This window comes from Phascolarctos cinereus, unplaced genomic scaffold, assembly GCF_003287225.1.
Source record: "Phascolarctos cinereus isolate Bilbo 61053 unplaced genomic scaffold, phaCin_HiC Scaffold_7;HRSCAF=346, whole genome shotgun sequence".
NCBI lineage: Eukaryota > Metazoa > Chordata > Mammalia > Diprotodontia > Phascolarctidae > Phascolarctos > Phascolarctos cinereus.
The window spans coordinates 180,675,809-180,698,998 of NW_027556180.1; the positions used below are offsets into that span (position 1 = coordinate 180,675,809).

Sequence of the window (23,190 nt, forward strand, 5' to 3'; positions counted from 1 at the left end):
CCAGGGCACCATATTTCTTGTTTATTACAGGGCAAATAGAAAAGTCCTAAATAGGGATGATATGATGAGGCATGCCTAAGTTCTAGGGACGTCCAATTGTTGAAGAATGGAACAAGCATGAAATATGCAGTCAAAGTTAAACAACCCAGATAAGAGCAAAATGCTTGTGTAGCTGAAGCAGACAAGTGGAACTGCTCAGCTGACTCGTAATGACCTGTGTGTTTAATGTTCAATCAGTCCCATTCCTTCTGTGAGGACCTGGAGATTCAATGTCAAAAATGGTTTTATCTTCTATGATAATAATGAGTTCACTTTATGGAGATCCATCCTTATTACCTGCTGGCCTTTTCAGTGCCTGAAAAACTTTATATCTTTCTTTCAATTGCTACTATTCTAATTCTGCATGGAGGTGATGCTTATCAAGATAAATTAGGACCTCTAAGAAAGGTGAGAATCATGTAAGGTCAATCTATAGAGACTAAGGATCACTGGGAACAAAGTTAAGCTGATAATTTCAGAAGGGAGTGTTAAGCATTGTTTCTCCGGTGAACTGGTGCAAAATTGGTCCTATGAGTATCTGGATCTGTCTGAAGATGTCAATCTTTCTTTGATTTTACCAGAGCTGTGGTGCTAAATCGTGCAGTGTATAGAGTGCTGGGCTTGAAGTCAGGAAGACTCATCTTCCTGAGTTCAAATCAGGTGTCAGCCACTTACTACTAGCTGAGCTAGTGTGTGTGTGTGTGTGTGTGTGTGTGTGTGTGTGTGTGTGTGTGTGATGCTGGGCAAGTCACTTAACCCTGTTTGCCTCAGTTTCTCATCTGTAAAATGAGCTGGAGAAGAAAATGGCAAACTACTCCAGTATCTTTGCCAAGAAAACCCCAAATGGCCTCCTGAAGAGTAGGAAATGACTAAACAACAATGACCTGCACCTATAAAAGCATGCGGCTGTCTAAGAAGACTTTTCCCCACCAACAGAATTAAATTATAGTCTACAAAGCTGCTAGCAGCCTCAGGATCTACGAAGGTCCAACCCCAGAGGATCCAGTTATTTGTGCTTTCCAGTACCAGAGGCAAGGAGCTAAATGGCCAGCCATGTCCCTGCTAGTGGAGGTCAGGGATGTGAAGCTTTTTATTGATGGATGGAGTGACCTCCCTTCTTTGGGAATCCTTTTGTAACTTCCTTTCTTGCATCTTAGGAACTTGTGGCTAGGCAACTTGCAATCAAATTCCGGGGCTGACCACAATAAAGTACAAGGTTATCAGTAAAAAAATCAAGAACAATTTGTTAAGGGTCAATTGTGGCTGCCCTCTTCCCTTCTATATGGGTTCCTTGATGGTCAGAACTGCTCTTTATAACCTAAGTAAAGTAGTAGCTTGCTCCCAGGCCTAGACTACAGATCCTTTTTGCTACAAGGAGGCAAGGAAGGTGATGGTTGGCTCCATCCTTGGACAAATCAAACAACTCTCTGCAAGTTGACAATGACCACTGCTTCATCCTAGGGAAATCATGGGATAATAAATTTAAAGCTGGAAGGGACCTTAGAGTACCACTAAGTCTAATCACCTAGCTTTACAGATATGTTAACTGACGCTCAGAGAAGGTGTTACTGGAACAGCATTCCACAGCTGGTAGGTATAAGGCAGGATTTGAACCCAGGTTTTCCTGACAGTGGTCCAATGCCCCATCAATTACACCTTGCTTCCACTCCAAGGCCTTGGATGGACATGTTGAAGATGTAAATAGTAATTGTTTCTCTTTCAGCCAGCCACCCTGAGGGTCTTCCCTTACTAGTTTGATTTTTCTTTATTAAAGGGGCCATCCCCTTAACTCACTTCTTAAATAGGCCTAATCACCCAATGGGCATTGCCTCACTCAAAGTGAGAACTTGGATGACCTTAGTTTAAAAAGGCCAAAGTCTCCCACTGTATCCTGGGACATCTCCAACTGTCCTGATCTGGCGACTGGACCCAGATGGCTCTGGAGGAGAAAGTGAAGCTGGTGCACAGCCCTCCCTCACTTAAATCCAATTTAATTGCAAGTCATGGCATCATTTTCCTCATGTCATGGTCCTCTTCGAGAATGAAGGACAAATCACACAACACCTTCAAAAGATGACAAATTTCTGGTTCTACTGAAAGTTTCCTGTTTTGCTAGTTCACAGTTTTAGCCTGGAGTAGATCATCAAAATCCTCAAAGTAAGCCAGTAGCAAGCTGTTTTCATTAACATGTGGTGGAAAATTCCTACTTCTATGCTTTACCATGTTATGGATGTGGTTAGGTTCTCAAAGTCTATTCTAGAGGAGCACAAGCTCTGGTAAATAATACCGATCTGTCAAGGTTCTCTCTCTCTCTCTCTCTCTCTCTCTCTCTCTCTCTCTCTCTCTCTCTCTCTCTCTCTCTCTCATATATATGTCTGTGTGTATGCACGCATGTGTGTATGCATATATGTATATATATGTGTGTGTGTGTATGTATATGTGTGTGTGCATGTATGGAAGCAATAAATAACATTTACATACACAACATATGCACACACATCCATAAGGAAGTGACCCAAACTAACAGTTTTGTATCCATTAACTTCTAGTATCTCTGGTCACTGGAAGTCCCAAGGCTCACTTCCTTATTAGATTATTAAGCACTGGAATTTAGGGTCTCCAAACCAGAAGAGCTGGTTTAGAAGTTAGCAAGAGGAATGTGATATATGTTACCCCATAGGATTGTAATCTTTGCTTTGGAAAAAAGTCACTGAAGGCAGTGAAGGGAGTACAAAGGTAGAGAGGGGTGGGGTGGGAGCAAGGAGTCTTTCTGAATCCTGAAAAGCAGCTCTCTGGAGCTGGGAGTGATCCCAGAGATCCGAGGGAGCTGTTTATACATTTTCTGCAGCTATAGTCTTTGGGTCTGGGGGCTTTCAGATCCTGGTGGGATTTTTTTCATCCTCATCTCTTTCCTTCATGGGCTTTGGGATGAGACTGCTTTGCATATTCCCAGATTCCTGGTGGGACTCTTTTTCCTATAGAAAGATATTCTTGAAGAGTGTATTTAGTTGCCCTGCCAAGATTCTATCTTTTTTCAGCTCTGGATCAAAGCTGAAAAGGCCTTCTTGAGCTTTGAGGGTAAAGAATTGCAAACCACATCTCCCAATGTAAGGGCAAAAAAATGCATCAGGATGCACAAAAGAGCACTGATCTCGGAGTCATGGATTCTAGGTCTAGGTTTGGTACTGACCAACTCCATGATCTCAGCCAAGGCACTTGTTCTCTGAGCCTGATTTCTACAACTGTAAATTAAGTATCTATATAAAAACATTGAACTGGATGATTCCTATGGTTCTTTCTTGCTCTGAAATTCCATCTATATCCTACTTGGGAAAATATAACCCCCTTTCTTTTCCATGAGTATGGGGAGCTGGGTGGCAAAGCAAATGGAGCACTGGGCTTAAAATCAAGAAGATTCATCTTCATGAGTTCAAATCCAGCCTCAGACACTTACTAGCTATGTGATCCTGAGCAAGTCATTTAACCCTGTTTTGACTCACTTCCTCATCTGTAAAATGAGCTAGAGAAGGAAATGGCAAACCACTCCAGTATCCTTGCCAAGACAACCCCAAATAGGGTCAATGAAGAGTCGGACATAATGGAAATGACCCAACAATAACAAACAGGAACAAAATGCGTGAAAATCAAATTTTATATTATAGAGATAATGACTTAATGGATAAAGTACCAGGAGTTGGCATCAGGAAAAAAACAAGTTGAATTCCTGGATCAGATAGTTGTTAGATGTATACAGTGAGCTAGACATTTTACCTCTCTCAGCCTCAGTTTTCTCATTTGTAAAATAGGGATAATAATAGCACTAACCTCACAAGGTTGTGTTGGGATCAAGTGAATTGATGTTTGCAAAGGTCTTGATAAACCTCAAAGACTATATATGTATGTGAACTATTCTTATAAATCTAAAATTACCCACTCAATCGACAAGTATTTATTAAGCACTATACTAGAAGTAGAGACATAAATTAAAAAATTAGACAGTCCCTGGATTCAACACTTACATTCTATTGGGAGTCTACAACATGTTACACAAAGAATACACGTGGAAGGTGGACATGTTTGTATTTTAGCTAAAATTCCCCCGGAGATATCAGTTTTAGTGCTCTGAGTCTGATAAAACTATATCCCTGTTTTCAAGGAAGGATGCTGTTCATTTATTGGGCACAATTTGCACCGTTCTAAAAATATCTCTAGACTCACAGTTCTAGTTCTGGAGAAGTTGAGGAGCAGTCCAAATAACAGTTTTGGTTGAAACACACACACCTGCATCTTGCCATCTTCCCTGTCCCCTGCCTCTCTGGCAAAATTCAAACTGTTGAGAAAGTGGGCCCAGAGAATTAGCGACTTGGACTATGTCATCTGTACAGTTTCCTTGGTTTAGGTTATGCATCCATCATCCATACTACTATTTAGTGCACTTTTGCTGAATTTACTTAGAATTGTGGTCAGTTAGGTGGCAAAGGGAATAGAGCATGGGACTTGGTGATGAGAAGACCCAAGTTCAAATCCACCCTCAAACACTTCCTAGCTACATGACCCTGAGCAAGTCCCTTAAGCTCTGTCTGCCTCAGTTGCCTCATCTGTAAAACAGAGATAATAATGATAGCATCTACATCCCAGGGTTGTTGGGGGATCAAATGAGATAATAATTATAACGTGCTTAGCTGGCATAGTAAGTGCTAAATAAATGTTAGCTATTATTATTCATATTGTTTTAGAACTGGAAGATCCCTTCCAGGTCATCTTATTTAATCCCCACATTCTACATTTAGGGAAACATGCCTAGAGTGGTTAAACACAACTTTGGTCTTCTGATTCTCAGTTCAGTGTTCTTTCCACTATGCCGCATTTCTTATATTTCTTTTTCTTCCCTGATCATCTCTGATAGGTACTCATATTGAGTACTACATTCAGTAGTATACTCCTGAATTCTTGACGTACTTTCCCAAGTAGTAAAAGGGGACTTCATAGCTGAACACTCCAAGGCAGTCTTCCCAGCTCCTCCTGATATTTTTTTCTTTACTCCCACAGTGTATCAGAGTTGAAAGGATCCCTGAGAGCCCATCTATTCCAATCCATATTAGAACAGGAATCTCCTTTAAAAACAACCTCAACAGGGGATCATCCAACCACTGCTGAGACAAGATGATAGAGAGAAGCCTTGAGGTTGCCTGAGATCCCCCCAGTTTCCCTCAGAAACAACATTAAACCAAGCCTCTAAACAGATTCTGGAGTGACAGAACCCACAGAAAGACAGAGTGAAACAATAAACATCAGCAATCATTATATATAATGGGAATAAGCTACAAACATTCCCAATAAGATCAAAGGTGAAACAAGAATGCCCATTATCATCACTATTATTCAATATTGTATTAGAAGTGTTTAGTGTTAGCGATAAGACAAGAAAAAAAATTGAAGGAATTAGAATAGGCAATGAGGAAACAAAACCATCACTCTGCAGATGAGATGATGGTATACTTAGAGAATCCTAGAGAATCAACTAAAAAACTAGTTGAAATAATTAACAACTTCAGCAAAGTTTCAGGATATAAAATAAACCCACATAAGTCATCAGCATTTCTATATATTACAATGGAAGCCAAGCAGCAAGAGATAGAAGAGGACTAGACAAACAAAATCAATGCAACCAAGATTAGAAGGAAAACAGAAAGTTGGAAAACAATTTTTACAGCCAGTATTTCTGATAAAGGCCTCATTTCTCAAATAGATAGAAAACTGAGTCAAATTTATAAGAATACAAGTCATTCCCCAATTGACAAATGGTTAAAAGATGTGAACAGGCAGTTTTCAGATTAAGAAATTAAAGATGTATATATATAGTCATATGAAAAAATGCTCTAAATCACTATTGATTAGAGAAATGCAAATTAAAAGAAATCTAAGCTACCACCTCACATCTATCAGATTAGCTAGTATGACAGAAGAGGAAAATGATAAGTGTTGGAGAAGATGTGGGAAAATTGAAACACTAATGTTGTATAGAGTTGTGAACTAATCCAACCATTCTGGCTAGCAATTTGGAACTATGCCCAAAGGGCTATAAAACTTTGCTTACCCTTTGACCCAGCAATACCACTTCTAGGTCTATATCCCAAAAAGATTATAAAAATGGGAGAAGCACCCACTTGTATAAGCAACTCTTTTTGTGGTGGCCAAGAATTGGAAATTGAGGGGATGCCCATCAATTGGGGAATGGCTGAACTAGGAATGTAATGGAGTGCTAACGTGCTATAAGAAATGATGAGCTAGCAGAATTCAGGAAAATCTGGAAAGCCTTACATGAACTGATGCTGAGTGAAGTGAGCAGAACTAGGAGAAACACTATACACAGTAACAGAAACATTGTGCGATGATTAACTATGATAGACTTAGCTCTTCTCAGCAACACAATGATCCAAGACAATTCCAAAAGACTTGTGATAGAAAATGCTATCCACATACAGAGAAAGAATTATGGGGTCTGAATGCAGATCAAAGCACACTATTTTCACTTTCTTTTCCTTCTCATGATTTTTCCCTTTTGCTCTGATTCTTCTTGCATGACATGACTGATGTGGGACTATGTTTAACATGATTATACATATATAAACTATATCAGAGTATTTGCTGTCTGGGGGGGGGAAGGGAATGGAGGGAGGGAGAAAAATTTGGAACTCAAAATCTTACAAAAATGAATATTGAAAACTAGCTTTACATGTAATTGGAAAAAAAATAAAATGCTATTAAGTAAAAAAGAGAAAAAGAAGGGAAAAAAGACCTCTAGTGAAGGTAAATATTCCCTGAGATAGCTCCATCTACTTTTCCCCCTCTCTGTTAGTAAGTTGCTCCCTATATCAGGCCAAAACCTGCTTCTGCAATGTCCACCCACTAACCCTTCACAGTCAAGCAGAACCAGTAGAATGCCTGTGCCATGAAGGAGTATTTCTAGCCTTAGACCTTTCTTCTCTCTTTTCTGGTGCCTGAGTTTTAGGGACAGGCCTGTTTCTCATGCTCCCTTTTCTCTAATGTGGCACCACCTCCTAGAGACAGCTTTTTGAAGCCTGGAATGCTTTGAGGAAGCAGCTGGTGGTATGGTGGATAGAGCACTAATCCTGGAGTCTGGAAGACCTGAATTCAAATTTGGCCTCAGATACTTACTAGCTGTGTGACCCTGGAAAAGTCACTTAACCTCTGTTTGCCTCACTTTCATCAGCAATAAAATGGGGATAATAATAGCACTCAGCCCCACGGTTATTATGAGAACCAACTGAGATAATATTTGTAAAAAAGCACTTAGTTGACACATTGTTGTTGTTCAGTAGTTCAGGCATGTCTGACTCTTCATGACCCCGTAAGGAGTTTTCTTGGCAAAGATACTGTTGTGGTTTGCCTGAAGCCAGACTTGAATTTTGTGCCTTTCTAGGCTTTGTATAAATAAATGTTTATTCCTTTCCTTTTCCCTTTCAGCTGTCCTATTTTACCTTTCTATACTGAGGTCCTATGGCAAAGTCTTGTAACTGTAATGGGTTTTCTTCCTTCTACTCCAAACTGACAGCCCAAGAACAAAGCTCCTTCTGCCCCTCCCTCCTGATGATCTAGCTAACATTAGAGTGAGTCTTGGTGCAGATTTGAGCTGACCTAACAGGGTACTTCAAACATCCCTCCATGCTGTAAAACCAGCCTGGCAGCCAGGATTCCATGAGCCCTACCTTGACCAGCAAATAAAATCAGAGAGCAGACGCCTCTTCTATTGCTCCATCATATCAACATTCTCTTTGCCGCTGTGAAGCTGGGGACAGCCTCCTGCCCTGTGGCTCCTCTCAGTATCTCTGTGATTCTGAATTACTGTCTTGTAAGGCTGAATCTCCCTTAGCTGACAACATGCTCCCTCAATGTTCCATGTTCCATACTTTTGGCATGGCTATCCCAATCTTCTCTACTCTTTCATTGTGACCTTCAGAACCCCAGTTCAATTGTTAACAAACCAGCCTTCACATTTGACTTTGTGATCTCCTTCTAGAAGTTATTTTGTACATATTTTGTACATTTTCTAATTTTTTTTAACATATCAACATACATGTCCCATCCCCAGCCGCCAATATAATCTAAGTTCCTTGAGGGAAGGAAGAGATGATTCTCTTTTTGTCTCTGTATCCCTAGTGCCTAGCACAGTGCCTGGCACATAATAAATGGTACTAAATGCACATTGAATTGAATCAAAGCAAATTGAACGATTGAACTGGCAACACCGCCTAGCTGTGGTCTTCTAGGTTCTTGGGTGTGGCCTTTTGATTGAGCACAGACAAATCTTTTTATGAAGGGGATTTGTTCTGTGAAGCTGGGATTCAGTCAAAGGTCCACACTTGACCTAGAGGGTCACATGTGGCCTCAAGGCTGCAGGTTCCCCACCCTTGTAGAGTATAGGGTACAGGGTACAGATTTACAGTAGATGGAATCTCAGAAGGCCACCCCCTCCCCAATTTTATCTATGAGGAAACTGAGGCCAGTAAGACTAGGTGATTTGTGCAAAGTCACGGAGGAATTAAGTGTCATAGAAACTCTGACTGGTAGAGCCTCAAACTATGGAACAAGTCATTTTAAGTTATTTTGATTTCAGTTTAAAATTTTATAAATACAATGTAATGGACGCTCATTATTTAGTTCCTAAAACCTTAACTTAGAAGACAGATAAAACCACTGCTCAAACATATTTCATTTGTTTGAATGATTTAATATAGTATCATACAGCAAGTTTTCACATAAAGCCTGTAAAGGGAGAGGATTCTGGGAAGATGGCTGAGTAAGTCAGAAAATTCCAAACTCTCCAGATTTCCCCCACAAACTAGACAAAATAGTGAACGTAGGATGGCAAAAATAAACAAGAGTTGGGGCAGAACTGTGATCCTCTTGGGACAACCAGGAAAAGATCCAAAGAAAAATCCCAGGACCAAGGTTTGGTACTTGTGAAGAGGTGTTTACTCCTGCTGAAACAGCAAGCAGCTGAGAGCTGTGGGGCTACCTGAGTTGGGAGGTAGCCTTGACCTCAGACACAGGAACTTTCACTTCCCAGACAGCGTCAGGAGTCTGTGATCTGGGAAGATTGAGGGAACCTCTGCTGATAAGGAATGTCAGACTCAGCTGTGCTGCACAGACACAGCCCTGGGAGAGAAGGAACCAGCACACTCCTGGTGGGTGCAGAAGCAGCGGGTTGGGGTTGCCACTGGCTGTGGGCATTTCAGGAGGACAGAGGTCTTGGTTTTGGTTCCAGGCCAGAGGTGAGAACAGAAGGAAGATGTGAGGCCAGAGGCACCATCCCCCATACCCCAGGACTAGAGGGATTACAAAAAATAAGTTGCCACAAATTAAAAAAAAAATGAGCAGGCAAAGAAGAAAGAATCCAACAATAAAAAGTTACTTTGGGAATAGAGATGATCAGGGTTCATCTTCAGAGGAGGATACTGAAGGGAAAAAAGCCTCTCCTACCCCCAAAGAGTAATGTCAAATGGTTACCTGCAGCAAAAGAATTTATAGAAGAACTTAAAAATTTTTTAAATTAAATGAGAGAGATTGAGGAAAAATTTTAAAAAAAGAACAACTCAAGAAAAACAAGGAGATTATGAAAAGAAAGTCAACCAATTAGAAAGGAGATTCAGAATCTTAAGGAAGAAAACAACTCCTTCAAAAATTAGAATTGGGCAAGGGGAAGCCAATGATGTTACAAGAGATCAAGAAATAATAAAAAAAATATAAAAAATGAAAAAATTGGAAAGAATAAGAAACATCTCACAAACAAAACAACTGATCTGGAGAACAGATCAAGATGAGAAAAAATAAGAATAATCAGACTACCTGAAAGCTACAATGAAAAAAAAATAGAATCCTGACACAATAATACAAATAATTAAAGAAATTGTCCTGAAGTGTTAGAACAAGAGGGGGAAATAGAAATAGAAAAAAATCCACTGATCAACACCTGAAAGAGATCTTATGAGGAAAACCTACAGGAATACCATAGTCAAATTCCAAAATTTCTAGCTGAAGGAGAAAATATCATGAGCAACAAGAAAAGAACAATTTAAATACAGTGGTGCCACAATTAGAATCACACAAGACCTAGCAGTGGAGATATTAAAAGAACACAGATCTTGGAACACTACATATTGAAGAGCCAAAGAACTGGGGATGCAGCTGAAAATATTATACCCAGCAAGGTTACGCATAATCCTGAATGAAAAGAATGGAAATTTAATGAATGGGCAGATTTTCAGGATTTTGTTTTTTAAAAAAACCGAACTTAAAAGATATGACATATAAGATCAAGAGAAATATAAGGTACATATCAAAGACGAATTACAAGGGAGTCAATAAGGACAAATCATTTACTTTTATTATGAGGAAATGTAAAAGGTTATATCTAAGATTGTTATTAGTAATTGGATAGTTCAAAAGAAAGATTGGAGTAGACCTTAGCATGATAGGATTCTAAAAATAAAATCATTTAGGAAAAGGTAAAAAGTAACTATCTTATACAAATGAAGTTCAAGAGGAAGAACTGACACAGAGGAATTAGATGGGGGAGGAGGGCTGGTAGTTCTGGAATCCTACTTTCATTGGGAGTGGCTTTAAGAGAGAACAATACATATATATATTTAGAATGGTATAAAAATCTAAATACAAATAGAAATAAAAGGCTAAGGGGATAAGGAGGGGGATAGGATAAAGGAAGGATTTTTAGAGGGGAGGATGAGGGACTAGGATGAAGTAGAGATATTGAAGTGTGTTTAGATTAATGGGAATAGGAGGATAAGGGAGGGATCCTTGGAGGAGGGGTAGATTAAGTAATAGGAGGGCAAGGTAGTGGGTAGAAATAAAATAGAGGAGTCTGGGGGATAAGAAATAAGAGACATGCACAAACATAATCAGGAGTAGAATTTATTAGGGAAAAAAGCGGGATCATACTCGTGATTTTAGACAAAATTAAAGCTAAAATAGATTTGTTCAAAAGAGAAAAATAAGGAAACTACACTGTATGCCACCCATATTAATCAATATTGTTTTAGACTATTTAAAATCACTAGATAGGATAAGGTGGGTATATTGCTGTAGTATAGGAAATGATGAGTTGGTAGACTTAGAAAAAGATGGAAAGACTTTGGACTTATGAAGGAAGAGGTTATCTATCCTCAGAGAAACAGAAGACAAATAAGTATAGTATGATCTTACATGGATGCATATGAATGTATATGTCTATATATGAGTATGATTATGGATATCTAAGTATATGTATAGGTGTATGGAGGAAGGGCAGAGGAAGGGGGGAAAAAAAGAACAACGTAAAAAGTGCATAGCAGAGAACAAAAGAAAACTTACAAGGGAGCAGAGAAAAGATGGACAGCTCTGAACATAACATGCAGTATTTATAATAAAGGACTTCTTGAAATGGAAATTTATTGTTGTATATTTTGAATCCTCTTGTGTCCTGCTGTGCACATGGCAATGCTTTTTTTTCTTACTTTGTATTTGTTTCAATATTTAAGTTTATAATGTTTCTTTTTCTCTTCTTATTGTGCATTTAAGTTTAAAATGAAAAAAAAACTGAAAAAAATAAGGTCTGATAAACTGTTTTCCCTTATGCCAGGTATATTTTCTCAAGATCCTTAACACTTATTCCAAATCATGAGCTGCTGTCCTATTTTAGGGGAAAGTCTTCTAACAGTGCTAAGATTTGTTTGACCCAGGATATAATTTGTGAGATCTCATCCTTATCACTCAAAAAAACTGCACAATTTATAGCTGTTTATAATCTATAGCTGATTTAAAATGCAAGAATGTAGAAATTGGCAGATAGGTGAGAGGGATGGGGACAAATTTATCAGTCTAAATATAAATGTGTTGATGTAAAAGTTCTCTTAACATTTTTTTTAAAGCCCATTCACTCTGGACCAGTGATCTGCACATAATTTGGCCACATAATGGGAAGACAAAACTCTTTGGAAAAGACCCTGATGTTGGGAAAGATTGAAGGCAAAAGGAAGGGAGATGGCAGAAGATGAGATGGGTAGATAGTGTCATGGAAACAATGAACATGAACTTGGACAGACTTTGAGAGATAATGGATGACAGAAGGATGTAGTATGCTATGCCTACAGCAGACCTGCACAACATACAGGTGGTCCACCAAAGTATTTTGGCAGCCGGCAAAAAATGTAGGGTTTCTGCAGTGTCACATGACCGGTGGCACCCAACTGCCATCAGTCAGTCTGTAGTCTAACCTATCTGCAGCCTGAAGAAGTTTACAAGTTGGGCAGGTCTAGTCTATGGGGTCATGAAGATTTGAGCACTCAGTGACTCAACAATGAAACTACAACAAGCAATCTGTCAAGTGGGTTCTCTGCCCCTCAGGCAACACTCTGGCGTGATTGCATAGAAGCCATAGCCTAACCCTAAAGATTATATAATCCACCAATCAGAGGGTGGATCTCACTGTCAATGGGTTCATTACCAATATAACTATAATGATCCTTATCTCCTAACATTCCCTTACCCTGTGTGCAAATTCCCAACCTCTCTCCTTCAGAACTGGGTTTGCCCTTCCCCCCAGACTGTTATGACTGATACCAGGGCACAGATGCCTCTGGGAAAATCCACCTCTCTCCGCCTTATTCCCCACCACCTTCCCAGAGCATCTATTGGTTTTGGAAGGCACCCCTTCAGAGAATCTCTGTGCTTTAGGGAAGTAATGATAAATTCACTGGGTGAGTTCATGGGTGAGTAAAAAGCTTATCTCCTCTTTTTCTCATTTAGAGTAGGGCAGAGTTAGCTGACATGGGCGAATTGGATAACACAGATCTCACTCTATTTTCTTTATCCCCAAACCCAACATTGTTCAAGACTTCCCTCTTACTGTCAAGAGCACCACCATTTTCCAAGATTGCAACTTTGGTGTCATCTTCAGTCCCTCACTCTTCGTTATCACAATTTAATCAGTTTCCAAATGTGATTGTCTCTAACTCTACAACATCCCTAGTATCTGTCCCATTCTCTGTACTCACATATCCTTCATCTTAGGTCAGGCCCTCATCATCCCTGTCCTAGTCCATTGCAATAGCCTTTACCTGGTCGTCTTGTTTCAATCCCGCCCCCATCCCAATCCATTCCATCCTCCATTCAATTGCCAAATTGATTTTCCTAAAGTTCAGGTCTGACCAAATCACCTTCCTCAATGATCTCCAGTGGTTCCCTATTTAATCTAGAATAATATTATTTCACCTTCATCTCATCTTTTAAAAATGTCACACCCCTTATCAATAAATTCCAATTCTTATTACTTTGAGGGTTAAATATAAAATCCTCTGACTTTTAAAGTCCTTCACAACTTTGCCCCTTCCTGTCATAACTGGCCCTCTTGATACTCCTTGGACATGACACTTATTCTTTAGACCCTGTGTGTTTCCACTGACTGTCCTTATACCTTGTTTGTTCTTCCTCCTTCTACTTCCTGGATTCCTTGGCTTCCTTCAAATCTCAGCTCAAATCCCACTTTCTGCAAAAGGCTGTTTACACTGTATGTATCTTGTCTCTACTTAGTTTTTTTATGTTTTCTCTCCCATTAGAATGTGATCGCTTTGAAAGCAGGGACAGTTTTTTGTTTTGTTCTGTTTTGTTTTTTGCTTTTCTTTGTATGTCATTACTTCCCATAGTCCCTGGTATACAGCAAGCTTGTCCTTGATTGATTGATTTCTGTTTTTATGTGAGTTTTATAATACACACTATTAATACAGTAAAACATATACGTAGCATAAATAAAGAAATGTGTATCTATCGGGGTCCACGTTCATTTTTTTTTTACTAATGGTGTGCATGATAAAAACAGTCTGGAAACCACTGCTTTAGGCAATTGTGTATTGTCTTATCATGTGAAAAATGTTCTGATCTGTGTGCGTAGGTGAAAAATGTTTCCTGGCTGTGTAACATACCTATTTTTTCCTGACTGGTTAAACCGGTTAGTGTCAAGTTTCTACTTTATTTTTGTAATGAATCTATTTTTTTCCTTAAAAAAAAAAAGACAGCATTGCAACTCTCCAGGGTTGTGACATTGAAAGGCTGGCTTCTTACTTATTGCTCTCCAAATCTGGCAGAAGATCAGGGTGAAGCAGACAAAGGCCCAGTTCCACTCATGGTCTTTTCCCACTGTCGACACTCCCATGAAGATGAAGATCAGGGTCTCACTGACACTGCTCAGCATCTTCATGAAGTATTTGATGGTGGTGTAGGAGGTCTGTGACACATTTTCTTCCACATACTTTTTCATTGTCACGGCACAAGCTGTGATCCTATAGGTGCAACAGAGTGTCAGTCAAAGCTACCAATTCTTCAATGAAAACTTCAAAAATCATCTTACTGACAGGATAGCTATATACTTATCCTATCTTTTAACCCAAATGACCTTCCTCCTTTGTTGCCATACTGTAGATTTTTTTAAAAAATTCTTTTTCTGACACTGAACATCTCTCTAAGGTAAGAATTCTTAACCTGGGATCCAGTTTTATAAAACCAATTATGTAAAGGTTTTAACCAGATATATAAAGGTATAGATATAGACATAGATAAATATATAAAGGTATATATGTAGGTATGTAAATCTTCATATATAAATATATATACAACCATTTTATATAAAGACAAGGTTTTTATGTTAAGCCTTGTAATATAATATATGTATACACATACACACACATAGTTATATATGTATATATCTGTGTACATATATATATATATATAAAACTATTTTGATCTAATTGGTTTCCATTGCAATCTTATGCATTTTAATTCATTCATTTAAAAAATATTACACTGAGAAGGAGCCCATAATCCTCACAAAATTGCTAAAGAGGTCTATGACACACACAAATAGAGTTAAAGATCTCCCTAAAGTTAAGAGGTGGAAGCAACTTAATTTTTCAAAATAGAGTAGTTAATGCAATGCCAAACAGCCAGTATTTGTTCCTGACAATTGTGATATAATAACTTGGGAAGAGTGGGCATGGTATAACCTTTACATGATAAAATGTCAATAGGTCTATTTGTAAAGAGTGGAAAGGATAGCTTGCATCTTCCACTTTAAGTCACCAGTTTAGCTTTTACCCCAAATTTCCACATTCCAATTCCTTTCTCTCCATTTCAAAGAGCACATTATATATAAAATCATATATACTTTTATATAACTAATATATGTAATTATATATATAATTTTGATTTCTTTTGAATTTTATAATTCACATTTTATAATTGAATTATTTTGGAGGCTTCAGACCTTTAATTAATTGAAAGGTACTATTAATTCGGTAATTTCTCATTACTGGAAGTTAGTAATAGAAAATTAACACTGAAATATTCTTACTGCTTTCTCCTTTAGCATTGCTGAAGATTCTAAACTGATATTACGAAACCACAACTCTTCCCTAGGCAAATAATGAAGGGAATGCAAATGCAAATGTTGGGGAAACATTCGTGCCATGCAAAGGGACTGAATTAGATACTGTGAACATTCAAAACTATAAATCCTTAACACCTTAGAGGGTTAATTTCAAAAGTAATGCCTTTTTCTCATGCGGGCCCCAGACAGAATGCAAGCTACTTGTGGGCAGGGACTGTCTTTGTATCTCCAGAGCCTGGCACGCATTAGGTGCTCAGCAAATGAGTGTGGATTGATTGATTGATTACAAATGGTCCCCATAAGGCTGCTCTGGTTTTCTTTTCATTACTGTGAGGGATGATTCTTAATTTGTACTCACGCCAGGATGCCAGAGAGGTAGAGTGTTTCAGCAGCTAAATAAGACAAGTAGCTGAACATGAAGACGATCAGTGGTTCAATTGCAGAAATGTTCTGTGTAAAACGTGTGATAAAGGCAGAAATGAAGCCGAAGATGATGCCAAAAAACACCCCCCCAACCCCTACCACAATAAACCGGGCAAATCCAGCCAAAATGTCGACAGGTTCTATGTCTTCAAATTTATGCATCTTCGTGAAGGCAATTAAGATATTGTATAACACCTGGACAAAGAAACAATGAATACTAATTAGAAATGTTTTAGACTCTTGAATTTCTAATTTGAGTTTGAGCTGCAATAATAATAATTAATAATAACAATTAATAATAATAATAAAAGCTAACATTTGTACAGCACTTACTATGTTGCAGGTGCTAAGCACTTTACAATTATCTCGTTTGATCCTCACAACAACCCTGGGAGGTAGGTGTTAGTATCATCCCTATTTTACAGATGAGAAGACTGAGGCCAACCAATGTTAAATGACTTGCCCAGGATAACACAGCTATTAGTGTCTGGATAGATAGACTGGATCTGAATTCAGGTCTTCCTGTCTCCAGGCCTGGTATTCTATCCACTGCACCACCTTTGCTGTTATTGAGTCGTTTTAGTCTTGTTTGACTCTTCATGAACTTATCTGGGGTTTTCTTGGCAAAAATATTGAAGTGGTTTGCATTTTCTTCTCTAACTCATTTTATAGAAGAGGAAACTAAAACAAACAGGGTGAAGTGATCTGCCCAGGGTCAAACAGTTACTAACTGTCTGAGGCCACATTTGAATTCAGATCCTTCTGACTCCAGGCCAGGCACTGTGCTACCTAGCTGCCCTCTAGTCCAATACTTAGTTTTTTATAAATCTGCTACATAACCTACTTTGTATGTGTGGAAATATCAAGGAACACAGTACAACAGAAAAAGCACAATTAGAGGATCTAATTATACCATTAATGCAATTAATGGTATACTATGTCAATAGTGTACTATACAATTAACACAACCTTAGGCAAGGCATATAACCTCTCTGGGCTTCAGTTTCCTCATCTGTAAAGTGGGGAGACTGGACTTAATGGCCTCTAAGCTTTCTTACACTTCTAAATTTAAGATTTATTATAGTGTCAGGATCTATCACATAATAGACTGAATACTAGACTTTGAGTCAGGAAGGTTGGGGTTCAAGTCCCACATTTGACACTGACTAGCAGTGTGACCCTGAACAAAAATTTCTGTGTGTATTAGGTAAATTTCCCCAGGAATTATCTATTTAGTACAGGTTGGGATCTAAATAGGTGGAGAGTGGTCCCACACTAGTTTTCCACAATGAGGGAAGTGATCTTTCCAGTATTCCCATTTGTGTCAGGCAACCTAGCTTTCTAGATAGAATTCCTGCAAGGAGGCATAAGAGACATGCATGATGTTGTCCCCCACACCTCACAACTCTATCTATTGGAATCCTAGCTTCCTTTAAGGATCAACTCAAAAACCACCTTCTATAAGAGGTTGTCCTGATTCATCCCAGTGACAGCATCCTCCTCCCAACCCCTGACCAAATTATTTTGTATTTACTTTGCATATATTTTGTATTTATTTACCTCATTTGTATTCCCTAGTTTATTTTATCCACCCCAAACTCTGACTTTGACTTCACCCTCAGTATTCATGGAGGAACTACATACTGCCTTTCCACATTAAGTGGTTTTTCAGCTGCAATCTCCAACCTGCTTCTACTTTGGCCTTTAGTCCCAGAAATGACTGATGCTTGTGTAAACTGACGCCCAAATTGTGTGTGTGTGTGTGTATGTGTGTGTGTGTGTGTGTGTTTATGTGTAGGGGAATGGAGACTTCAGCAATCTGCAAACCTTTCAGCAAATCTGGATTCAGTTAGTAGTAGATTGAGTTGGTAGTAGTCTCTTTTATTTAAATAAACTGAGGCCACATTTCTAGCAAACCTTGGCTGAGTTTGGAGAAGGAAAACAGTGATTTATGGTTACAAAAGAAATCCAAGAGAAATCCAGTGGTTATACTGTTCCGCCCCATGAATGACTCTACTCTTGAGGCAACATAGATGAGGCCCCTTGGAAATCACTGGGTGTTGCATATTCAAAGTTCAACTCAGATCAAGGAAGTGAGGTGCAAGATGAGAAGCTAGCATCTCCATTCCACAGCAACCAGAAACATTAGCTTTGCATGAGTTTAACTGGGGTTTGGGGGAGGATGGGGTGCCTGAAGGCAAACTCAAAGAAAACTCCAAGAATATGCTCTAACTCGAAGATTTGCGTGCAGCTGCCACAAACTGAAATTGCCATACATCTGTTTGCTGCACTGTTAGAGGCACTGGGTTGGAAAGGATCTTGAGAGGTCACCAAGCTCATACTTAGGCTATCTGGTTCACACCTTCTGGAAGGAAGATGCCCCTAACCAGTTTGAGAAATTGAAATCCAAGGGGGCAGCTAGGTGGCCTAGTGGATAGAACACCGGCCCTGGAGTCAGGAGGACCTGAGTTCAAATGTGACCTCAGACACATAACTCTCACTAGCTGTGTGACTCTGGGCAAATCACTTAACCCCTATTACCTCAGTAAAAAAAATAAAGAGAGAGATAGAAATTGAAATCCATAATTAAGGAGGTTAACTTTTCAGAGGTAGCATGGAATAATGATAGTGGTGGTCAAGATTGGGGTTCAGGTCTTGGCCCTATACATAATACCTGTGCTACTTTGATTAAGTCACCTTAACCTTTCAATGCTCCCCAGGCAGCCCTCTAACACTAGAAGTTAGGAGGAAGCCCCAAGAGTTCCCCACATTGATGAAATCACAAGTCTTCACCCCACTATAACCACTTCAGATCCCTAAAAAATGAAAAAAAAACCCAACAACAACAACAAGAAACCTTAGAAGTATTCCAAATGGCTGTATAACTATGGAATGACATTCTAATAGGTGTTTAACTGGTTCTTGGAGGGGAAAAATATATACAACACACTTTTAAGCTTAATCTGCATTATTAACTTTTCCTCCATTACTTTCTTTTCTTTTCTTTTCTTTTGGCTAGGCAGTGGGGTTAAGTGACTTGCCCAGGATCACACAGCTAATAAGTGTTCAAGTGTTTGGTCTGAGGCTGAATTTGAACTCAAATCCTCCTGAATCCAGGGCCGGTGCTCTATTCTAACTGCCCCAACCAATAAAACAACAAATCAAGCCCCAAATTGTGTTATTATTCTTATTCTATTGTTTCAGTCATGCCAACTCTTCATGGCTCAATTTGGGATTTTCTTGGCAGAGATACTGGAGCAATTTGCCATTTCCTTCTCCAACTCATGTTACAGATGAAAAAACTGAGGCAAACAAGGTGAAGTGACTTGCCCAGGATCAAACAGCTAGTAAGCATCTAAGACTAAATTTGAACTCAGGAAGATGAGTCTTCCTGACTGCAGGCCCAGCACTCTATCCATTGCACCACCTGATTTCTAGCATTTGCCAATTTCTTAGATGTAAATGTTCACACCGAAAATTTATCAAATCCGATCTCAGAGTCAGTAAAAGTTGGCTTGGCTTGGCTTCAGTATGCCCATTTAACCATGCTCCAACCAAGGCTGACGTATTTTGCAGGGTCCTGTACATGTTGAAGCCTTTCCCTGCTTTCTGATGTCAGAAAGATCCAGGATTGAGGCATTTTGGATTGGTTTTTGAACAGTATGGGCTCACCAATGGCATATTCATAGCTGTGGCTCTAGGCCACAAGCAGTATGAATGTGGTATGGCAGGCAGAATCTTTGCTACCTACTATATATAGTTCAAGCCCAGAGAGTAATATCAGGAACCATCTTCATTTGACTTCTAAAGCATCAGATAGTATAATGAAATCAGAAAATTGTTCTGCAGTAATAGATACTATCACTTTCAACTGTAACTGGGGCAGTTCTGAGAGAAGATCGTTGCTAAAGGGGGTTGACTAAAAATGATTAAATTTATATTTAAGAAACTGAGAAAGGACAGGGGATACTTGACTCTGATTACTCCAAATAAAGAAAAAAACATAAGGCTTTTCTAATTGTTTAGAGAGATATGGGTTTTAATAGCTGGAAGTGGAGAGATGCTAGATTTTCTTTCCTTGAGGCTTTCTTTGACAGAGACTGGCAAGATGAGTTGACCAAAAGCTAAAGGATATAGTAAAGAAACCTTCAGAGACAAGATGTTGACTGACTTAAGAAATGGACAAGGAGAAAGATCCTTAAAGAAGCCCAAGGCATTATTTCAATCAATCAATCCATATTTATTAAGCAGCTACTACGTGCTAGACATAGTATCCCTAAGTGCTAGGGATCCAAAAAGAAGCAAAAGACAGTCCTTGCCCTCAAGAAACTTACAATCTAAGAAGGGTGACAACATTCAAACAAAGATAAACAAGGGAAGCTATAGAACAGATAAATGGTGTTAGATTGTTTTTTGGTCATGTTCAATTTGTTTTGTGACCCTAGGTGGGGTTTTCTTGACAAAAATACTGTACTGGCCTGCCATTTCCTTTTCTAGCTCATTTTACAGATAAGGAGCTGAGGCAAACCAGGTTAAATGACTTGCCCAGGGTCACATAGCTAGTAAGTATCTGAGGATGAGTCTTCCTGACTCTAGACCTGGTACTCTGTTCACTGAGCCACCTGTCTGCCACAGGATATGTAGGAAATAATTAATAGAGGGAAGGTATTGGAATTAAGATGGGTGAGAAATGGCTTCCTGTAGAAAGTGGGCTTTTATTTAAGCTAGAAGAGGCCTTGGAGATTACATAGTCCACTCCATTTTACAGAAGAAGAAACAGGCCAAGAAAGACAAAGTGATTTAATTTTTAATGATTTTTTTTAAACAAAGTTACACAATTAGTAAATAGCAAATCTGAGGTGAGAATCCAGGTCTCCTGACTTCCTATATCATCTAAAAAAATAGGTAACCAATGACTGAAGTTCCAAGCCAGAAAGCTGTGTTTCAACTGCTGAATGATATTTATGATCAAATTAGGAAATGAATATAAAGAGACATGAAACTGCTGAAAGTTTCAGAAAGCTTGCTTAGAGTTGGGTAACAATAATAATTAATAATATAATAACATAGTACTTAAACTTTTGCAGAAAGCTTGCCTTACAGCAACACTATAAGATACAGGTAAGGAACCATTCTAAGAAAGTATATATGTACTTAAATGTCTATGCCTTTGACTCGGAGATCCTACAGCTAGAGATCTCAACCGCAAGAAAGCCAAAAGATTAAAAGAAGGGCCTATAAGCCAAAATCTTTATGTCAGTACTTTTTATAGTAGCAAAGAACAGGAAACAAGGTAGATGCCCGTGAATTGGGGAATGGCTAAGTAAGTTGCAGTAAACTAATGTGATAGAATATTCCTGTGCTGGAAGAAACAATGAATATATAGAACACGCAGAAGCATGAAAAAACTTCTATGAACTGATGCAAATAAACAGAACCAGGGGAAAAAAACATACACCACAAGAGTATAAATAGAAAGAACAATGACAATGACAATAAATCCAAACTGAAGCCTTCATAATTAGAATGATCAGGTTTGGCCTTCAAGATGAGATATGGGAATTTACTTCTCTCTTTTTCTTGCAGAGGTAGAGGACTGTGAGTGAAGCATAGTGCATATATGGTTGGTGGGTCTTGCTAAGGCATTTTTGTTCTTTCTTGTTTATTCTTTCTTGCAAGTATTGGGTCTCCAGGTGACAGGAGAAGGGATGTATATGGAAATGAAGATGATATTAAAACAAAAATCATTTAATAAGATATTTTAAAGTTGTTCTAAAATGGATTCTTCAACTAGAGTCCATGAACTTTTAAAAAAAATGTTGATTATTGTTTTTGAATGTGTTTGATTTCCTTGGTAATCCTATGCACTTTATTTTATGCATTTAAAAACATTATTATGAAAAGGGATGCATAGACTTTACCAGACATAAAGGGGTCCATGACATAAAATGAGTGATAACACTTATTCTAGAAAAAGATCGTCTTCTGCATTAGTTTAAGTTTACTTTATTTTATATGCTTCTAATACTTTAATTTTAGGCATTTTAAAAAGAGAGATAATTTGATAAGAGTTTGAAAATTATGTTCTGTTTTAAAGGTCCTTTTGGTCTGGTACAATCAAAATAGCAATGGATTCAGAGTCAGAAAACCTGGGTTCAAATCCCAACTTTTCCAATCTTTACTCCTGAGACTTTGAGCAAATCACTTGGCCTCATCTGTAAAATGAGAGGGGTTGAATTAGACTGTCCCTAAGGTCCCTTTGACCTGTAAATCTCTGATCTTGTGAAAGCCCCCTTCAGATCGGAAGCTGGCTTAAATTCAGGAAAAGTACCATTTCAAGCTGCCTTGGTGGTAGCCTGCCTAAATGCTGAGGGACGTAACAATAACAACAACAACAACAACAACAAAAGCCATTCATCTTCCTAAGTGCTGAAATGAGGGGCACAAATGTAAAGGGGTGATAAATGTTAAGTGGTGCAGGGTAGCTAGGTGGTACAGAGGATGGCCCAGGATGTCGTGGGTGACCTTGGCCTTTCTAAATTAAGGTCTTTCCTAGGCCTCAGTTCAAGACTTGAGTTCAAATCTGGCCTCAGACACTTACTAACAGTGTGACCCTGGGCAAGTCACTGAATCCTGTTTGCCTTTGTTTCTTCATCTGTAAAATGAGCTGGAGAAGGAAATGCTAAACCACTCCAATATTTTTGCCAAGAAAACCCAAAATGGGGTCACAAAGAGTGAGACATGACTGAACAACAAGAACCAAGTCCTGGGCTTGGATAGGCTGTGTAGCAAGCCTTTCTGGCTTAAGAGCTAAACACAGGAAGACTAGGGAGATGAGTTCAAACCCCTCCTACTAACTTATTAGGTTTAGAGTCCAAGTTCTGAACCCTGGCTCTGCTCACTGCTGCTTACATTGTCTTGGGCACCTCCCTTTACCTCTCTAGGTCTCAAGTTGTTTTTCCAGTAAAGAGCAATGAGTTATAAGCTCTAGGGTCTCTTCTGACTCTTTTTTTTTTCTGACTCTTGATTCAATGATGTTATGATTCTAGCATTGCTAACTTGGGAATATTATTTCACCTCTCAGGCCTCAGTTTCTTCATCTGTAAAGATAAGGTGGGATTAGATGATGTCTAAGTTTCCTTCTAGCTCTTAAATCCTATATGATTCTGTATTAATATTATTAGTAGCTAATAGAATGTGAGTTCCTTAAGGGTAAGCACTATTTTAAAATGAGACTAAATGTAAGCACTTTACAAGCCTTGCAAAATGCT

At 38.7% G+C, this 23,190-nt stretch overlaps 1 protein-coding gene across 1 annotated transcript in view; it reads right to left on the minus strand.

Moving 5' to 3' along the window:
- The window catches only part of SLC9A4 (solute carrier family 9 member A4), an 86,447-nt gene that overhangs the window by 29,578 nt on the left and 33,679 nt on the right, over positions 1 to 23,190 (minus strand). Inside the window, exons 3-4 of the mRNA XM_020987893.2 lie at positions 15,855 to 16,114; positions 14,176 to 14,393 (exon numbers count right to left, since the gene is read on the minus strand). Coding sequence (XP_020843552.1) covers positions 14,176 to 14,393; positions 15,855 to 16,114 — 478 coding nt within the window. The remainder of the gene's footprint in view (positions 1 to 14,175; positions 14,394 to 15,854; positions 16,115 to 23,190) is intronic.